We start from the raw sequence: 16,421 nt of genomic DNA, 5'->3' as shown, positions 1-16,421 counted from the left end.
GGCAGTGGGGCACACCCAGGCCATGGTGTCTGGGTGAACTGTACACGCATGGATGACTACCTAGGCCTCCATGGGCCAGATAGAGATTGGACGGGCTTGGCGCTCTGGTTCCGGGTGATGGCAGAGACTTCTTTCTTTGTGTCATGCGTTATCCTGAACCCAGCCCAGAGCTGTCCTGCAATACAGAAGCCTGGGCTCTGACGCTGCTGTTCACTGCGGCGGTGCTCCAGCCAGCCTCCTGGACTGTTGTGGAGGTGGCTGCTGCTCAGGGAGCAAAGTTCCCTCGGACCAGCCCCTCTGCTGCCAGCTCAGCCTGGGTCCCACCCCTGCTACCCTCCCAGTGAGCCGTGCCAGGAGTCCTGCCTCTCTGCCCTTCTCATCCACAACTCCCTGAACCCTCAAACAGGGAAGCTTCTTTCTCTGCCTGTGCCTGAGCCCCGAGCGGCCGAAGGCCCCTCACGACCTGCAGCAGTGCAGAGAGCTGGAAGAACAGCCCCAGGTCACGGCATAAGGAGGGGCCCAGAGCAGGAGCATCCGGCTACCCCGCCGCTTTGTTTCCCCAGACTGGAGCCTCCATCCTGGAAAGGCCTGGGTGTGTCTGGAGCCATATTTCTGCCAGGGCTTGAGCCCCAGAGAGCACACAGGATGGTGTCCCCGCAGGTGTCCAGGCCTCCTTGCTGCCATTGGCTCTCTTGGCCCTGCAGCTCGCTGTTCCCCCATTCGGAGAGGGCTGCTCTCACTCTGGGGTTAAAGGAAGCTGGGGGCAGGGGCGAGGAGAAGGGGGGGGTGAGCATTTGTGCTAATCTGCACCCACAGCATGCATGCATAAATCCAGACTTAACGAGGGCCCCTGTGCTCCATGGCAGGAAAGAGGATCACGGCGGCGGCGGCACAGCTGCGGAGAAGAAGTATCACCCCAAAGCTGCCGAAATCCTCTCGGGAGGCCCAAATTCCATTTTTATGATCATCGCTATAATTGGATATATAGGGGAAAGTGCAGCTTTAAACCCCACAACTTCAGGACTCCTCCAGTCACCAGGAAGGAGCGCCCTGGTGGTGTGGTGGTTACACATTGGGCTGCGGTCCAGAAGGCCGGCAGTTCCAAACCACCAGCCGCCCCTCGGGAGAAAAATGGGGCTTTCTACTCCCATAAGGAGTGACAGTCTCAGAAAGGCCCAAGAACAGGGCAGCCAGGCAGAGGCCGGCCACAGGCACACACGACTGCAGGGCCGGTTTAGGGCCACCCCTCAGGGCGGGGCCCTGAGAGAAGGAGAGCCCAGACAACTGACCTTGGAGCCTGGAAGGAGGGGAGAAAGGTAGATAGCCAGACAGACCAACAACAAGTCATCTTGGCAGATTGCACAGATGAGCCGAGTGTGCTGTCTCTGCACTGGCAGGAGCCAGGCGCCAGCCAGAATTCTGTGAGGGACGCTTTCTGGAATGACATGATGTCATTTGAAATCGCCTTGGATATTTCTTCTGAGTGAACCAGGGAGCCGACGGGAAGGGGATGGTCCCCAGGGACCAGGGTCAACAGGAGGTGGTCGTCTGTCCTCAAGGCTGGGACTACCTCCTTTCTCCCTTTCTGCCTCACCCCAGCCCAGCCCAGGGCTTCCCTCGGACTGGGTGGGCCCAAAGGGGCAGCTGCCACAAGGCCGGAGCCTCCAGCCGGCTAAGCCCAGAGACTGGCGATGAGTTCTGTTACCCGGCCGCCCTTCCTGCTCCCTGGCCACGTTTGCCCCCCTCCCCTGGACACATCTGGGTGCTCCCCAGCTTGCCACCCTCTGCTGCATGGTAGGGCATGAGTTAACGACTCAAAACCTGCAGCGAAGAGCGTCCCGTACATTTTTTATGAGCTCTAACGTCTCCAGAGAAAGCGGGAAGGTTCTTCTAACCTGCAGATTGATTATCCTGGTTCCGCACAGTGTCAGCTGAAGGGAGAAGCAATTAAAAGATTGCGCAGGGGAGTTGCCACATTTGCCGGGAGAGCTCCCAGCTCCACAGTTGCCCCAAGTCCCAAGAAGTCTAAGGCCCGTGCCCGGAAGATTAGCCCCTGAGCAAACTCGGGATGAATCTGAGCAGCGGCACCAGCCCGGCCCGGCACGGCCTGCGCGTGGCTGATCCAACTGCCCAGGGGCCGAGGCTGGGTTTCCAAAGAGGTCGTGGTCCAGAGTACAGCTCTCAGAGGACTTAAGCCCAACACGAGAGGCCCCCTGGCGTCGAATCCACTGCTCCTGAGGCTGACTGGCCAGCAGAGGGCCCAGAAACACTCCCTTTGGCCTGGAGTTTGCTTTTCTTGGTGAACAAACCAAAGGTCCTAACCAATCTCGAGTCTGGCTTCTGCCAAGATACACCCACCAGAACAGCAAGGCTGCCCAGCCATTCCTGGCTGAATGGACAGCAGCCGACATGATCCCCCACCCCCCGCCCCCGCCAGCCTGGAGGAGAAACCCCCAACTCCTATCTGTATAGGCCACCTGAGGAAGCCCCTGTAGAACTCACAAGCCCTGTCCAATCCTGTACCCCTTTCCACCGGGGTAGGGGTGGGAAGCTCCTGAGTCCAGCCTGCCTCGCCCCGAAGGCCAGTTTCCCCTTTGCAGTTCTAAGCAGTTAAGGCCGAGTCTGACTCATGGTGAGTCCCATGGGGATCTGAGTAGAACTGTGTCTTTGGTCTGGGGGGACTGATGTTGGGGGGAGTAAGCTGCCAGGCAAGCGCATTGATTATCTGCGCTGCCCAAAGACTCCTCTGAGCAGCTGTTGTTGTTGTTGTTGTTTTTCATCGGCAAGAAGTCCATGCCATGCATGCTGACCCTTGTGTGCAGTGTAGAAACGGTTCCCAAAGGGCTTCAAGGCTGTGCCTGCTGGGTGGACTCAAACCACCAACCTCATGGCTAGCCTTGGGCCACTGAACAGGATCCCAGGCCAGTGCACATGGCTCCGACAATTGGCAGTCACTGGGGGAGGCGGTCTCCAGGAGGCCAGCCAGGCCTGTGTCTGCCAGTCCGCCCGCCCTCGTGCTACAAGACACGGGGCTTAGTGCAGGATGGGTGGGTTTGCCGCGGCCGCGGGCACCCTCCAGAAGGAGCGCACCTGCAGGCTATTGATAAGAGCAGGCCCTGCACGGCCCCCCACCCTGCAGACAATGTGCGGGCAGAGCGCCTGGGCTTCCGGGGGGCAGTGTAGCCCGGCCTCGTGGGCTCCCGGACCCAGCTCGGGTCTGCAGGGTGCACAGATGGTAAACACAAGCCCAAACCTGTCCTGAATTTCAAATGCAAACAAAGGGCCTTTGAAGCTGGGGGTGGTAAACACACGGGATGTCAGGATGCTCTTGTCACAGCTGTTTTGCTGTCACTGGAGAGGGATCGGGCAGGTCATCCAGAGGCAGGCAGGCAGACCGGGGGAGTGTGTGTGTGTGTGTGTGTGTGTGTGTGTGTGTGTGTGTGTGTGTGTGTGTGCAGGGAGCGAAAGCTGCCATCTCACAGTGTCAGCCCTCCCGGTCCCCCTCCTCCTCATCCACCTTGTCCTCTTCTCCCCAGCATGCCTATCAGCTTGTTTGGTTTTTTGTTTCATTGTCTTTTTTTTTTTTAATCCTTGGTTTTATTCAACCAAGGGAACCTTTTCATTTTTATGTAAGCATATATTAAATGTTATGCCAAAATGCCCGTGTTGGTCAGATCTGGGCTCTATTGAGACCCAGCTGAATGGTGAGTGTTACTGCAGCACCCCGATAATTATGCCGGGTCCTGGAGGTCCCCAGGATCTTCCTCTTCAGAACAGACTGGGGAGAAGGGACAGGAAATCACAGAGGGTGATGTTCCTGGTGACAGCTGGATGCTGACCACCTGTGTGAAAAAGCGCAGGGGCCCAGTGACATTGGGAGGAGTTTTGACGGCGTCATGGGTTACGACGGCTGCTAACCAGAAGATTGATTAGTGGTTCAAACCCACTAGCATCTCCGAAAGACAAAGATGAGGCTTTCTACTCCTGTGGAGAATTACAGCCTCAGTAATCCTATGAAGGGTCGCTAGGAGACTGAATTGACTGGGCTGGGTGGGCTTGGGAAGATCCCTGGCCTGGAGATGCTCCTTCCCAGCCCAGAGGCAAGTCCCTGGGCAGAGGGAGGGCTGCGTGGTGGAGCATTGACAGGGTCTTTGGTGAGCTGCCCTAGAAAGCTCGCTCTGCCCCTTTCTTTAAAGTTGGGTACTGCAGTTCACCGATCCAGGGAGCACAGTCCTCCGGGCAAAGGAAGCCTGCCGGTGCTCTCCTCGCCAACAACCGTTTTCATTCTTAGGAGTCCAGCCACCTCCTCTGTTCAATGTACACCATTATAGGTGCAACAGGGACACCCGGGAACCCAGAGAGACCCTCCTCTCCAACGCTGGCCACAGACTTCCGACAGCCAACAGGCACCCTCCTCCTTGCCGCCCTCTGCTGGCTGAGCAGCCCCACTGCAGGTCGGAGCACCGAGGACGGAGGAAAGAAGGCCATGGAAGGGCGGGTGACAGTGGGTGGAAGCATGGTCACAAGGGCCCCAGAGGCTGCCGCCCAGGACATGTGAGGAGAAAGATGTGAAGCTCGAGGGACTGCAGCTGCCATGCTGACTCCACCTGCCACATGTCCCCAGCGGCCCAGAAAAGGTTTCGGACTTGACTGGATGGGAAGTTTTTCAGAATTTTGCCACAAATGGTTTCAGCCACTCGGTGACCATTCTACAGATGAGGAAACAGAGGCTGCAGTCCCGAGCGATTGGGATAGCCGGGAGGAGGATGGCTCGTCAGTGATGGCATTATGTCTCCCGCCCTGCCTCTCATACTCTCCTTTGGGACCAGTGTGGGGACCCTGGGGGCTTTACTGAAGGAGGTGATTGGAATCCTAACTGGCAAATCAAGTGAAGCAGAGTCGGAAGCCAGCATTCGGGATGTGCACATCTCACACACCTGTCTGGTACCCTGGTGAACAGGAGCTGCAATACCGCAGGAGGCCACTGAGCGGCACCTTTGGGCTGTGCACTCGGCTCCAGCGACCTCTCTGGGGAACAGTCACAGGAAAACATGCTTAACCTTTGAACAAAACAAGCACATCTCACTTTCGGTGAAATTCCATGACAGGCTGAAAGCCCTTTCCCCCACGGCATTGTTGAGCTGTGTTTGTCTCCCCCCACCCCTCTGCCCCCGCCCCCCAGGCACCCTTGATTCTCAAGGCCCTGAGACCTCACCACCCAGGGGCTATGCTCACCCACGTGACTGCGGACTGGCCTGCCCCCCTCGCACAGGGCAAAGGATGTTCTGCCCACACCTGGGCCCCTGCTGAGACACACACACACTCCTCCCAGGATGGGCTTGGGAGCCACACTCAGGTCCTGGGGTGCTGTTGCCCCAGCTGGAGCTCTGCTTGCTGCTGCTCTCAGCAGGAAGGGGAAACCGAGCACCCCAGCTCGGCCCACAGCTGCCTTGGTGCTGACACAGAAGGTTCACCCGGCAGTTACCATGGAGTTGATCTGACTCACCGCCGCGTGTTTCAGAGCAGGACTGTGCTCCGTGGCTGATTTTACAGTAGACTGCCAGGCTTGTCTTTGGCAACCCCTCTGGGTGGGCTCATACCACCCACTTCGGGGTTGGCAGCCACTTGCTTTAGCCCTCTGCACCACCCAGGGGCAGATGTGGGAGTGAGGGGCAGAAGCATTCAGCAGAGAACTCTCCACGGATCGGGATGCCCCTTCAGCACAGTCCCGGAGAGCCCATCTTCAACGCTGTGGCCATGTACTGAGCACCTACTGTTTGCCTAGTGCCCCCCCCTGAAGGCCCCCCGCTCCCCGCCAAGCACTGTGGGAACCCTCCAGCCTCCATCAGTCACAGGAGTGCTGGTTTGCTGCAGCCCAGAGAATCCATAGCAGGATTCCGTTGGCTCCTTTGATCTCTCCTTCATTTGGGAACGGATCCCCCACCCCAGTTTAACAAAGAAAGCCATCTTGGGCAATAAGAGAGGGGCTTCTCACCAACCTGGTTTTGCCCTCCCCGGGGGGAGCTTGACTGTGACGGAGACCATTGTAGCTGTTTCATGGGAAAGATACTTCTGGCATCTCGTGAGTGGAGGACAGGGGTGCTGCTCCCCCGACCTCCCACCTCACCCCCCCACCGCAGGGTACAAGGCTGCCTCCACAACAAAGGAGTTCTCAGCACCCCCTCCCCCCATGGCAGTGGCGCTGAAGTTGAAAGTTCTTGGTATCGAGGGAGGGCAGGGCCTGTGGGGGACCACATCCCATGCGTTTACAGCAAGCCCCGGGGGTCTCTGTGTCTCTGGGCAGGTTGGGGGCCCGGTGACGGCAAAATGAGTGGCATGTGGGATGCCAGTGCTGGGAATCAACCCCCACTGGATGCAGAAGGGGAGCTCCCAGTACCCACTTGTGTTTGTGCTTTGACTTCAGGTTCTGGTTGGCTGTGCAAGATCTCAAGAAACAGCCCCTCCAGGATGTGGCCAAGAGGGTGGAAGAAATCTGGCAGGAATTCCTGGCCCCAGGGGCCCAGAGTGCAATCAACCTGGACTCTCACAGCTACGAGATAACCAGCCAGAACGTCAAAGACGGAGGCAGATATACATTTGAAGACGCACAGGTTTGTGTATTTCTTCAATGCTTCTGCCACCACGTGGTCATTCGTTCCCCTCCACCATCTGATCCCTCAAGGTAGGTCTAGGGCATTGCGGAACATTAGACCATCGGTGGAAATGTATTCCGTCAGTGTGCCATGAAATTCTAGAGCTGTCGTCCTGGGTTGGTGCTGTCACAACCCTTCAGAAAGAGAGGCATTGGCAGTTATTGGCTTTGTTCTTTCCAGGGAAGTCCCAGTGTTTTAGGGAACCCAAGTCTTGTCATAAGTCAGTTGTGGAATCTGAGATCCAGAACCCATTAAGTGGGTATAATGAGCCGGCAGGTCCATGACTCAGACAAGCCTGCACTTGGAACACCAGGCCACCCGGCTCCCAGAGCCTGGCAGCCACACTGTTCCTATTAGTTGAGCGCCTCTCGGGGCCTGAACTTCACTGTGTTATGAGCTAGTACAACCAACAGACCGAAGGCCCTGCCCTCCAGGGTTTTGGGCCTACGGGAGGAAACACACAACCTAATGCCCCAAGGGGGTGAGCGCAGGGGGCGATGGGCACCCACGGGGACACTCCTAACCCTGTCAGGGACAGTTGGGACCCAATGCTGGAAAGGACAAAGAAGCAGAAAGCCCAGAAGTCACCCTAAAAGATGAGCATCCGATCAGTTTTTAACTTCCTGCTCCTCAATTTTTCATTTCCTCCCACCACCCCACACCCCACAACAGGGCCTGAGCTTTCTCTGTGGTCTCCCCAACCCTGCTTCTCGCTTCTCCCAGGGGAAGAGCTGAGGAATGGCGCCTCCCCACACCTCTTACCATCCGATTTAAGACGCTCCAGGGAGCTGTGCTGATGCAAATGATGGCGCAGGACACGGCCAGTGGCCCTTGGCCTCTCGGTCTGCCTTGCCATGTGCTCAGACTGCAGCCAGGAAGGGCCTCCCCACACTGGGACAGTCCTCATCGTCCCCAACCTCATCAAACGCCTTTGCCGGCACCTGTGGTTTTGTGAAGGTGTGCCCTGGCCCTCTGCCATCTTGAGGCCCTCGCCCATTACAGCATCCAAACAAGAGATCTCTGTCATGAGGAAGCTCTTCTTTCGCCCTGAGATATCTCTGTATGTGTCTCTGCTCCCTGGCGCCATATTGGCCTAGCCCAGTGGGGAGGGCGATCAAGTATTCCAGGTGGGTCCCTCGGTGGATGATGAGAAGCACCCAGTCCAAGTCCCCATTTTCCCCGAAAGAGAAGAAAAGGGATACTGGTCAGAACCAGGGTGCAGCCAGGGCAAGGTGATCGCTTTGAGAATGACATCAAAGTGGATTTATTTTAGTCGCTTACTCTGGAAACTTTTAAGGGTATGGAAGAGTAGAGAGAACCAAACAGCAAGCGCTTATCTACCCTCTTCCAACCTCAACAACCACCAACCCACCACTGGCCTTGTTTTATCAATGTCTCTACCTACTTTCTAACCCGCCACTAGATCACTGTAAGGCAAGTCCGAAGTATAACACCATTTCATCTGCGCATGTGTTTCAAAACCACAGTGACCCCCTTTTGATGACCTCACAATCTCATGATCACACCTTAGCCAATTAGCAGTCATCTCCCAATATCATTAGAGAATAAGGCAAATATTCAAATGTATGGCAGCCTTGTAAATGTCTCCCCTGACTCGCCCACTTGTTGTCTGTTTGTCTTTAATTAGAGTCCATTCAATGTCCTTTAATTTACAAGTTCCCTTTCCATCGTGCCCCCTCCCCCTTAGAGCCTATTTTATAAAGAAATCAGATTCTACGTCCTTCCGAGGTTCTCGTAGCCAGGCATTTTCTGAGTGCATCCCTGTGCTCCTGCGGAACATGTCCTTCTGTCATCTCCATCCCCTACACGTTGGAAGCTTGATCTAGATAGTTAATGAGGTTTGATTTGAGTGGGCAAGATCACTTCCTAGGTTACATTGTCTGTGCCTGTTAGAAACCACATAACGTCTGGTTGTTGTGTGTGTGTGTGTGTGTGTGTGACTTTACTATATTTGTCGCCTAGACACACTGTTAATGACCAATCCAAAAACAAACCGTGTGCTGTTTGGTCAATTCTGACTCTTCGCGACCTTATAGGACAGAGTAGAATTGAGCCCCAACTTTGCCCACGTTATAAGTTTTACAGCGATATCTTTGTCCTCCAGATTGGTGGTGGGTTCAAACTGCCGACCTTTCACGTAGCAGCCGGGTGCTCGGCCAGGACAACAGCAGGGCTCCTGTTATTTCATCAGGGGTGACAGAATGGTGACGTGTCCTAATTCTGCCACCCCTTCTTCGTTTGGCAGCTGGCATGCTTCCATCGGGAGAAGCGTCCCTCATCTACTCTGATCACCTAGCCGCGCCGTTCACATGGGAAAGGAAGAATGAATGGTCGACCCGTTCCCTTGCTTGGCTCCGTTGCCTGCTGTTCTTGTTGCTGTTGGTGGGTGCCGTCCGCTCAGTTCTGACTCAGAGCGGCCCTGTGTCATAAAGAAGGAAACACCGCCCAGTACTGGGCCGTCCACGCAATTGGCCTTATGTGTGAGCCCATTGAGGCAGCCACCGTGTCCATCCACCCTGTGCCTCTTCTTCGCTGCCCCTCGACTGTACTGAGCACGATGCCCTCCTCCAGGGTCTGGTCTCCCCTGACAACAGGACACGACACAGAGTCATGCTCCCCTTGCCTCTGAGGCGCAGACTGGTTCCACTTCCTCCAGGAGAGGTGTGCTTGTTCTTTGGGCCGTCCATGGCACCTTCAGTCTTGCTCTTCCTCACCACCATGCAAATGCCTTCATCCTCCCTCGTCCTTATTCAATGGCCTCCCATGCACGCGGAAGTTGAACATTGACTAAGGAAGACAGAAGCAGAACTGACGCATTTGAATTGTGGTGCTGGAGAAGAAGACTGAAAGTACCACACTCATTGCCGTCAGGTCAATGCTGACTCATAGCAACCCTGTAGGTCCAAGTTCAACTCCCCACGTGCCTCTCCCAACCATAGCTGTTTACATTAGCAGAAAGCTCAGGCTTTCTCCTGAGCAGAGGCGGTGGTTTCAAACTGTTGACCTTGCAGGTCACAGCCAAACTTGTAAGGACTATGCCACCAGGACTCCTTCTGAAAGGACAAGAGCCTGCTCAAAGGGCAAATAAATCCGTCTTGGCAGAAGGACAGCCAAAGTGTTCCCTAGAGGCAAGGATGGCTTTTACACACTTTGGCCATGTTGTCAAGAAAGACCAGTCCCTGAAGAAGGCTCCCATACTTGGTAAAGTTGGGGGGGCGGAGAAAAAGAGGAAGTCCTTCAATGAGATGAATTGACCACGATGAGCTCAATCAATGGTGAGGATGTCGCAGGAGCATGCCGGGCTCAGTTCTGTTGTGCATGTGGTATCTGGGTCAGAACCAACTCATGGCATCCACTGACAATAGGAAGAGGAGATTGGAAAGAGCATGGCTGGGTCCTGAAAGTAGCATCGTTGCTTTGGAACACGTTTGGCCTCTGACCGCTGCTTCCATGCGCATTGATCCAAACAAGACCAAATCCTTGACAACTTCAACCTTTTCTCCTGTTATCATGATGTTACCCATTGACCCAGTTGCGAGGATTGGGGTCTTCTTTACGTTGCGTGGTCACCCATACTTAGGGCTGTGATCCCCGATGTTCACCAGCCAGTGCTGCAAGATCTCCTCACTTCCAGCAAACAAGGGGCATCGTCTGCATATCACACGTTGGTAATAAGCCTTCCTCCACTCCTGATTCCGAATTCTGATTCCTATCATCCAGCCTCTGTGATTATTTGCTTAGCGTACAGATTAGATAAGGATGGCGAGAGGATACAACCCTGACACATAGCCGATTTTAAACCGTGTAGTATGCCTTTTGTTGTGGTGGATGTTGTTGATTTGCTTGTTTGAACAAGTCCTCTTGATCCATATACAAGTTCCACAGGAGCGCAATGACGTGCTCTGGAATGCCCATTCTTCTCGATGCTCGCTATGATCCACGCAGTTGAATGCCTTTGCACAGCCAATAAAGCACAAGCAAACATTTTTCTATTATCTGATTTCAGCCAAGATCTACCTGATATCATCAATAATATCCCTTGTTCCATGTCCTCTCTGGGACCAGCCTGAACCTCTGGCAGCTGTCCATGTACCGGATGATCTTCAGTGAAATTTTACTTGCTTGTGAGATCAATGATGTTGTTCTATAAGTCGAGCATTCTTTGGGGTCACCTTTCTTTGCAGTGGGTACAAATCTCTTCTGGTCAGGTGGCCGCGTAGCTTTCTTCCAAATGTCCTTGCCAAGGCTTCTCCAGCTTGTTGAAGCATTTCAGTTGGTATTATGCCCCTGCCAGGAGCCTTATTTCTGGCTAATGCCTTCCAGTGCAACTCCGGTTTCTTCCTTCAGTATCATTGGTTCTTGCTTATCTGCTACCTTTTGAAATGATTGAATGTTGACTTTTTGGTACCGTGACTGCACATTCTTTTCTTCTTCTCGGGATGCTTGCTGCATCATTCAGTATCTTCCCCATAGACCCTTTCAATACTGCAACTCAAGGTTTGAGTTTTTCTGGAGTTCTTCAGTTTAAGCGTTTAAGAAATGCTGAGCATGGTCTTCCTTCTGGCTTTCTAACTCCAGGGCAGCGCACAGTTCATTATAATATTTGACTTTGTCTTCTCGATCTGCCCTTTGAAAATTTCTGTTCAGTACTTTTGCTTCAACATTTTTGTCTGTTGTCCATCTTCCTACGATTACAAGCAAGTTTCCAAGTCTCTGCCGACATCCACGTCCATCTTTCCTCACTTTCCTGTCTTGAATGGCCTTTGCTGGCTTCAGAAGCGACGTTCTTGATGTCCTCCCACAGCTCGCCAGGTCTTCTGTCCCTGGTATTCAATGTGTCAAGTCTGTTCTTGAGAGGTTCTCGTAATCCAGGTGGGATATATTGAAGGCCGTATTTTGGCTCTGTGGACTGGTTTTAATTTTCTTCAGCTTCAACCTGAACTTACATAGGAGCGATTGATGGTCTGTCTGTTCCACAGTCAGCCCTTGGCCTGGTTTCAGCTGCAGATATGAAATGTCTCCACAGTCTCTTCCCACACATGAAGTCGATTTGATTTCCGTGCATTCCATCGGGAGAAGTCCACATGCATAGTGGTCATTCATGTGCTTGGGAAAAGGTGTTTTCCATGATGTCGTTTGTCTTGCAAAATCCTATCATCCGATCTCCACCCTCAGTTCCATCACCAAGATTATATTTTCCAACTGCTTTTTTTTTCCTGGTTCAAACTTTTGCATTCCAATCACCAATAATTTTTTTAAATCATTGTATTGGGGGCTCATACAACTCTTATCAGAATGCATACATACATCCATTGTGTCAAGCACTTTTGTTCATTCATTGCCCTCATCATTCTCAAAACATTTTCTTTCTACTTGAGCCCTTGATATCAGCTCCTCGTTTTACCCCCTCCCTCCCCGACTCTTCTTTCCTTCCTTGATAATGTGGGACCCTGGCCCAAAAGTCTATTTTTGGTATCCCCGGGGGACTTCATTGCTCTGCTCTCCTTGCTGTTCTGTCGCACGCCTTTAGTGAGGTGGGGTCAGATCAGGCACAATTCCCACACTGTGTCTCCAGTGTTGTCCCCCATAGTGCTATGGGTTAGGGAGGGAGATCGTGTCTCATAATGGGGCCAGCCCAATCGTCCTCTCGGCATTGGCTGCTGTGAGCGGGAATATCGTCCTCAGGACTTGGTGGGCCAGGATGTGCTCTACTCTCTCTCCCTCCCCCTTCATTTGCTCCCATGTGCTCTGATCAGACATGTCTCTCTCCCTGAGCTGCAGCTTCAGTGCTGTCCTTTGAAGTGAGTTCTTCTGGGGGGAGGGGGTTGCCCACATAGTTGGGATTGAGGCTGGCCTCTCAGACCTCCCTGTTGGTTCCCTGCTTCATGCCGGTATGTTGCATTCATGTCTTGCAGCACCAGGTCAAAGTCTGGTCCCTCTTTCCCTGTGGAGATATAAACAACACCCTCCCCTTGGGTGGGTTAGTGCCCTGTGCCCCCGCTACCCATGTCTTTTTTTTAACCTCCTTATCAGTGCATCTTGATTGCATGTTTGATCAATTTCAGATGAAGGTGTTGGTAGACTTCTTCCATTCTGAATCACAAGCTTTAGTGGTTGGTGCATAAGTTTGGATAACCGTTGTGTTGACTGCAATCGCTGCAGGTGGATCGGTATTATCCTATCCCAGACTGCATTGTACTTCAAGATAAATCTTGAAATGTCCTTTTTGACCATGAAAGTGACTTCATTCCTCTTGAATCTGTCACTCTTGGCATAGTAGACCAGGTGACTTTCTGATCCAAAAGGCCCAATCCTCGTCCATTCTGGCCTACTAACATCTAGAATATTGTTCTGTATGAATGCCATGGTTTTTACATCTTCCACTTTTCCTAGATTTGTACTTTGTACATTCGGAGTTTGATTTGGAATTGCTGTGAGCAGCTGTTTCTTCTTATTTTGTGCTGTACTCCGTCTGCAAATGAGGGTCTTGAAGTCTCCCTTCCCACAAGTTGTCCTCCGTCTGTCTGCATCCTTCTGGTTGGCTCCACTCTGAGAAGGCAGCGCTTCCCCAGCCTAGTTTGAGGGCCCTCTGCCATGAGCCGCTCACCTTCGGGCCCCGCCTCTGACAGTGTTCTGTTTCTGTTCACGAGGGTCTCAGTCGGACAGTGTTTCACTGCTAGCCTTACGAGTGTCGGTGGCAATTCCTCGGAAGTGGACAGCCTACCTTCTTTATAGTCTATTCCTGGTCCAGAAGCTCGGCTGAAGTCGGTTCACGTGGGTGAGCCTGCTGGCATTTGAAATACCCGGGGCATCGCTTCAGCTTCACAGCCACATGCAAACCACCACAGAACAGCACACTGACAGACAAGTGTTGGATTTATTTGCCTAGCACCAGCCAATGGTGAGCAGTTAGGCTTTTCCCCCCTTTGTTTAGCACCTTTGTGAACTCATGGATTTAAATGTAACCAATGTGTATCGATCCATTTTGATTGTCATTTTTATTTATGCTGAATGGCAACATGTCTGGCCAGTGAGTGTCTGTCTTGATGCTGATTCCTTTGGCCATGGCCCTAGTGTCTTGGATGTCACACACATAACAAGGAAGCCGAGATGGTCCAGGCCCTAACCAAGACCCTGAATTGGCCATTTCTCCAAAGATCCCCGGTTCCTCTTGGTGGGAAATGGCTTTTAGAAAAGAAAGTCTGAACACTTAGGGTGTTCATTGTTCCTGGTTGGTCCTTGTTTCTAGACATCAGTGGACAGAGCTGGGAAATATGCTGTGGTTGTGTGCCAGGATAAGTTTGGGAGGTCTGGTCGTGTAGTGTTACACGTTGGGAGGCCTAGTCAATAAATACGGTTGACATTCTAGTTGTCAATAAACACATTGAGACTGAGGCTCTTCTCAGCAGTAAGTTAAATAAGGGCTTCTAGAACACAAGTACTTCAAGGCTACACCAGTTGGCCTGCTAGCCAAGGCAGCTCCTAGGTGACTCACGGCAGAGGGTGAATACAACAGAGTGACGATGTGAAGTTCCGTCACGTTCCTAAGAATGCCGCCCACTTTGACATTGAGCAATTGTTCATTTCTGGAAGTCCCATTAATATTTTCAGATCGTGATTGACTGTGGGCAACTAAACCACAGAGAGCGAAACTCGGATAAGCAGGGACTGCTGCTCTCATGTCCACAGACACCGTGTGAGAGAGTCCAGGTATGAGGATGTCTTCAACATCCCAAACTCCTCACTATCTACTAAGGCTGATATTCCTAAATCAATTCCTGTTTTCAGTCTCTTCCACCCCTCCACACACACACCTTTTTAAAATTTAACTGTGTTCCCACCATAAATATATAAAGTGCGTCGTATGAGTAGTATGCCTTTCGGCAATCTATCTAAAATTCCAGAGTCATCATTTTTTCATCGGTGGCACAAAAGTACAATGGTTCTTATGCATTTGGGTGAAGTAGGAATTTGGCGAAATGTAGTATATGAACAACTAACTCAGTAAGACAGTAAATACTTGCAATTTTCTTAAGGTCGGTTTTCTTTTTTATATGTGTGTGTTAGTCTGGGTGGACAAGAGAAACAAATCCAGGGACACTCCTATGTGTGGAAGAGAGTTTTATATCAAAGAGTAATTGTATATTAAGAAAACATCCCAGCCAGGTCCAGATCAAGTCCATAAGTCCAATGATATTAACCCATATGTCCCATACCAGTCTATAAATTCCTCTTCAGACTCACACAACATATGCAATGATGCTGAATACAGGAAGATCACAGGCCAATAGGTGGAAAGTCTTATGGATCCAGTATCTCCAGGGCTCTGGCTGCCATCAGTGTGGCTCAATGTGGTTTGTCAACAGGAAGGTGAAGCAGAGAGTGTGCGTCCCGCCTCCAGGGAGGAAGATAGGCGTTCCCAGAATCCTCAGAGAAGGCCATACCCACACAGAGGCACCATTGGCTATGACCCGATTGACAGGCGAGACCCCACCCCTTTGTTCAAGTTGACAGGAGATTATGTAACTGCCACAAACGTGCATGCTAGATTTAGGTGGTGAAAAAAAATAAAATTGCTATAATCTTTGGACCTAGAAATAAGTCCTATGTGGTTGATTTTCTTCCTCAATTTGTATGTACTTTTACATACTCAACTAACTGGTTGTCATGCTAAACCCGGACGGCAAACTCTTCCTGTGACAAGTCGTAAGTATCTTAGGCTCTGTAATTACACACTCCCTATCACAGCTACTCAATGCTGCCTCGGAACACTGGCTGCTACAAAGTCACAGTGTGAACAGTGTCAATGAGTGAGCGTGGCTGTGTTCCCATAAAACTTTATTTGTGGACACAAATTTGAATTGAATATCATTTCCGTAGAATAGTCTTCGTTTGTTGTATTGTTTGGATGGACGCAGTGGCTGCCCCCACAGGCTCAAGCACAGCAACTACTGTGAGGGCAGTGCAAGAGCAGGGGGTGTTTTGTTCTGTTGTGCATGACGTTAAGTGCCATCAAGCTGGTTCTGACCCATAGCGACCCTGTGCGGCACAGAATGAAGCACTGCCCAGTCCTGAGCCATCCTCGCCGTTGTTCCTATGTTTGACCCCATTGTTGCAGCCACTGTCCAATCCACCTCATCGAAGGCCCTCCTCTTTACGGTTGCCCTTCCATTTGACCATGATGTCCCTGGACAAGGACTGGTCTCTCCTGACAACATCTCCATAAGGCCATAGGGTCACTCCTAGCTGGAACTGACTGGACGGCACCTACCAACAACATTCCTCTTTCTGTTTTTGCTTTTCCGACCATTAAAAAAATGTAAACATTCCTCTCAGCTGGCGTCAAGTCAATACCCACTGACGTCAAGTCACTTCTGACTCATGGCAACGCCACAGAGCAGTCAAACTACCCAAGAAGGCCCCCTGGCTGCACTCTTGATGGAAGCAGACTGCTACGTCTTCCTCCGGGGGCAGATGGCTTTGAACTGCCGAGCTTTCAGTGAGCAGTTTGACCCCTGTACCATCAGAGTTCCCTCTTTCGTTGATAGAATGTAGAAACTGGGGGCAGGGGGTCATGGCTGAATTTAGACCACAAGACGTAGTTTGTAAATCCTTGAACTAAACAATATAGCATAGAAATGATCGAAGCTTCAAGAAATCCTGAAAGATACAGTAAAGAGGGTGGAGGGTATAAATGTGTCTGGCATCGGGATTGAGCCTCATAGAGCAGACTTGGAAAAGCTGGCT

General features: G+C 52.0%; 1 protein-coding gene across 6 annotated transcripts in view; it reads left to right on the top strand.

The window, feature by feature from the left end:
- Nucleotides 1-16,421, top strand: part of RGS6 (regulator of G protein signaling 6) — a 201,815-nt gene that overhangs the window by 143,983 nt on the left and 41,411 nt on the right. For all 6 annotated transcript variants that reach the window (XM_075530604.1, XM_075530607.1, XM_075530606.1 and 3 more), the window contains one exon: nt 6,425-6,611. In XM_075530604.1, coding sequence (XP_075386719.1) covers nt 6,425-6,611 — 187 coding nt within the window. The remainder of the gene's footprint in view (nt 1-6,424; nt 6,612-16,421) is intronic.

The sequence above is a fragment of the Tenrec ecaudatus genome, chromosome 14, assembly GCF_050624435.1.
Source record: "Tenrec ecaudatus isolate mTenEca1 chromosome 14, mTenEca1.hap1, whole genome shotgun sequence".
NCBI classification, from domain to species: Eukaryota; Metazoa; Chordata; class Mammalia; order Afrosoricida; family Tenrecidae; genus Tenrec; species Tenrec ecaudatus.
The sequence above is the reverse complement of the archived record's forward strand: the minus strand, read 5'-3'. Positions and strand labels throughout refer to the sequence as shown.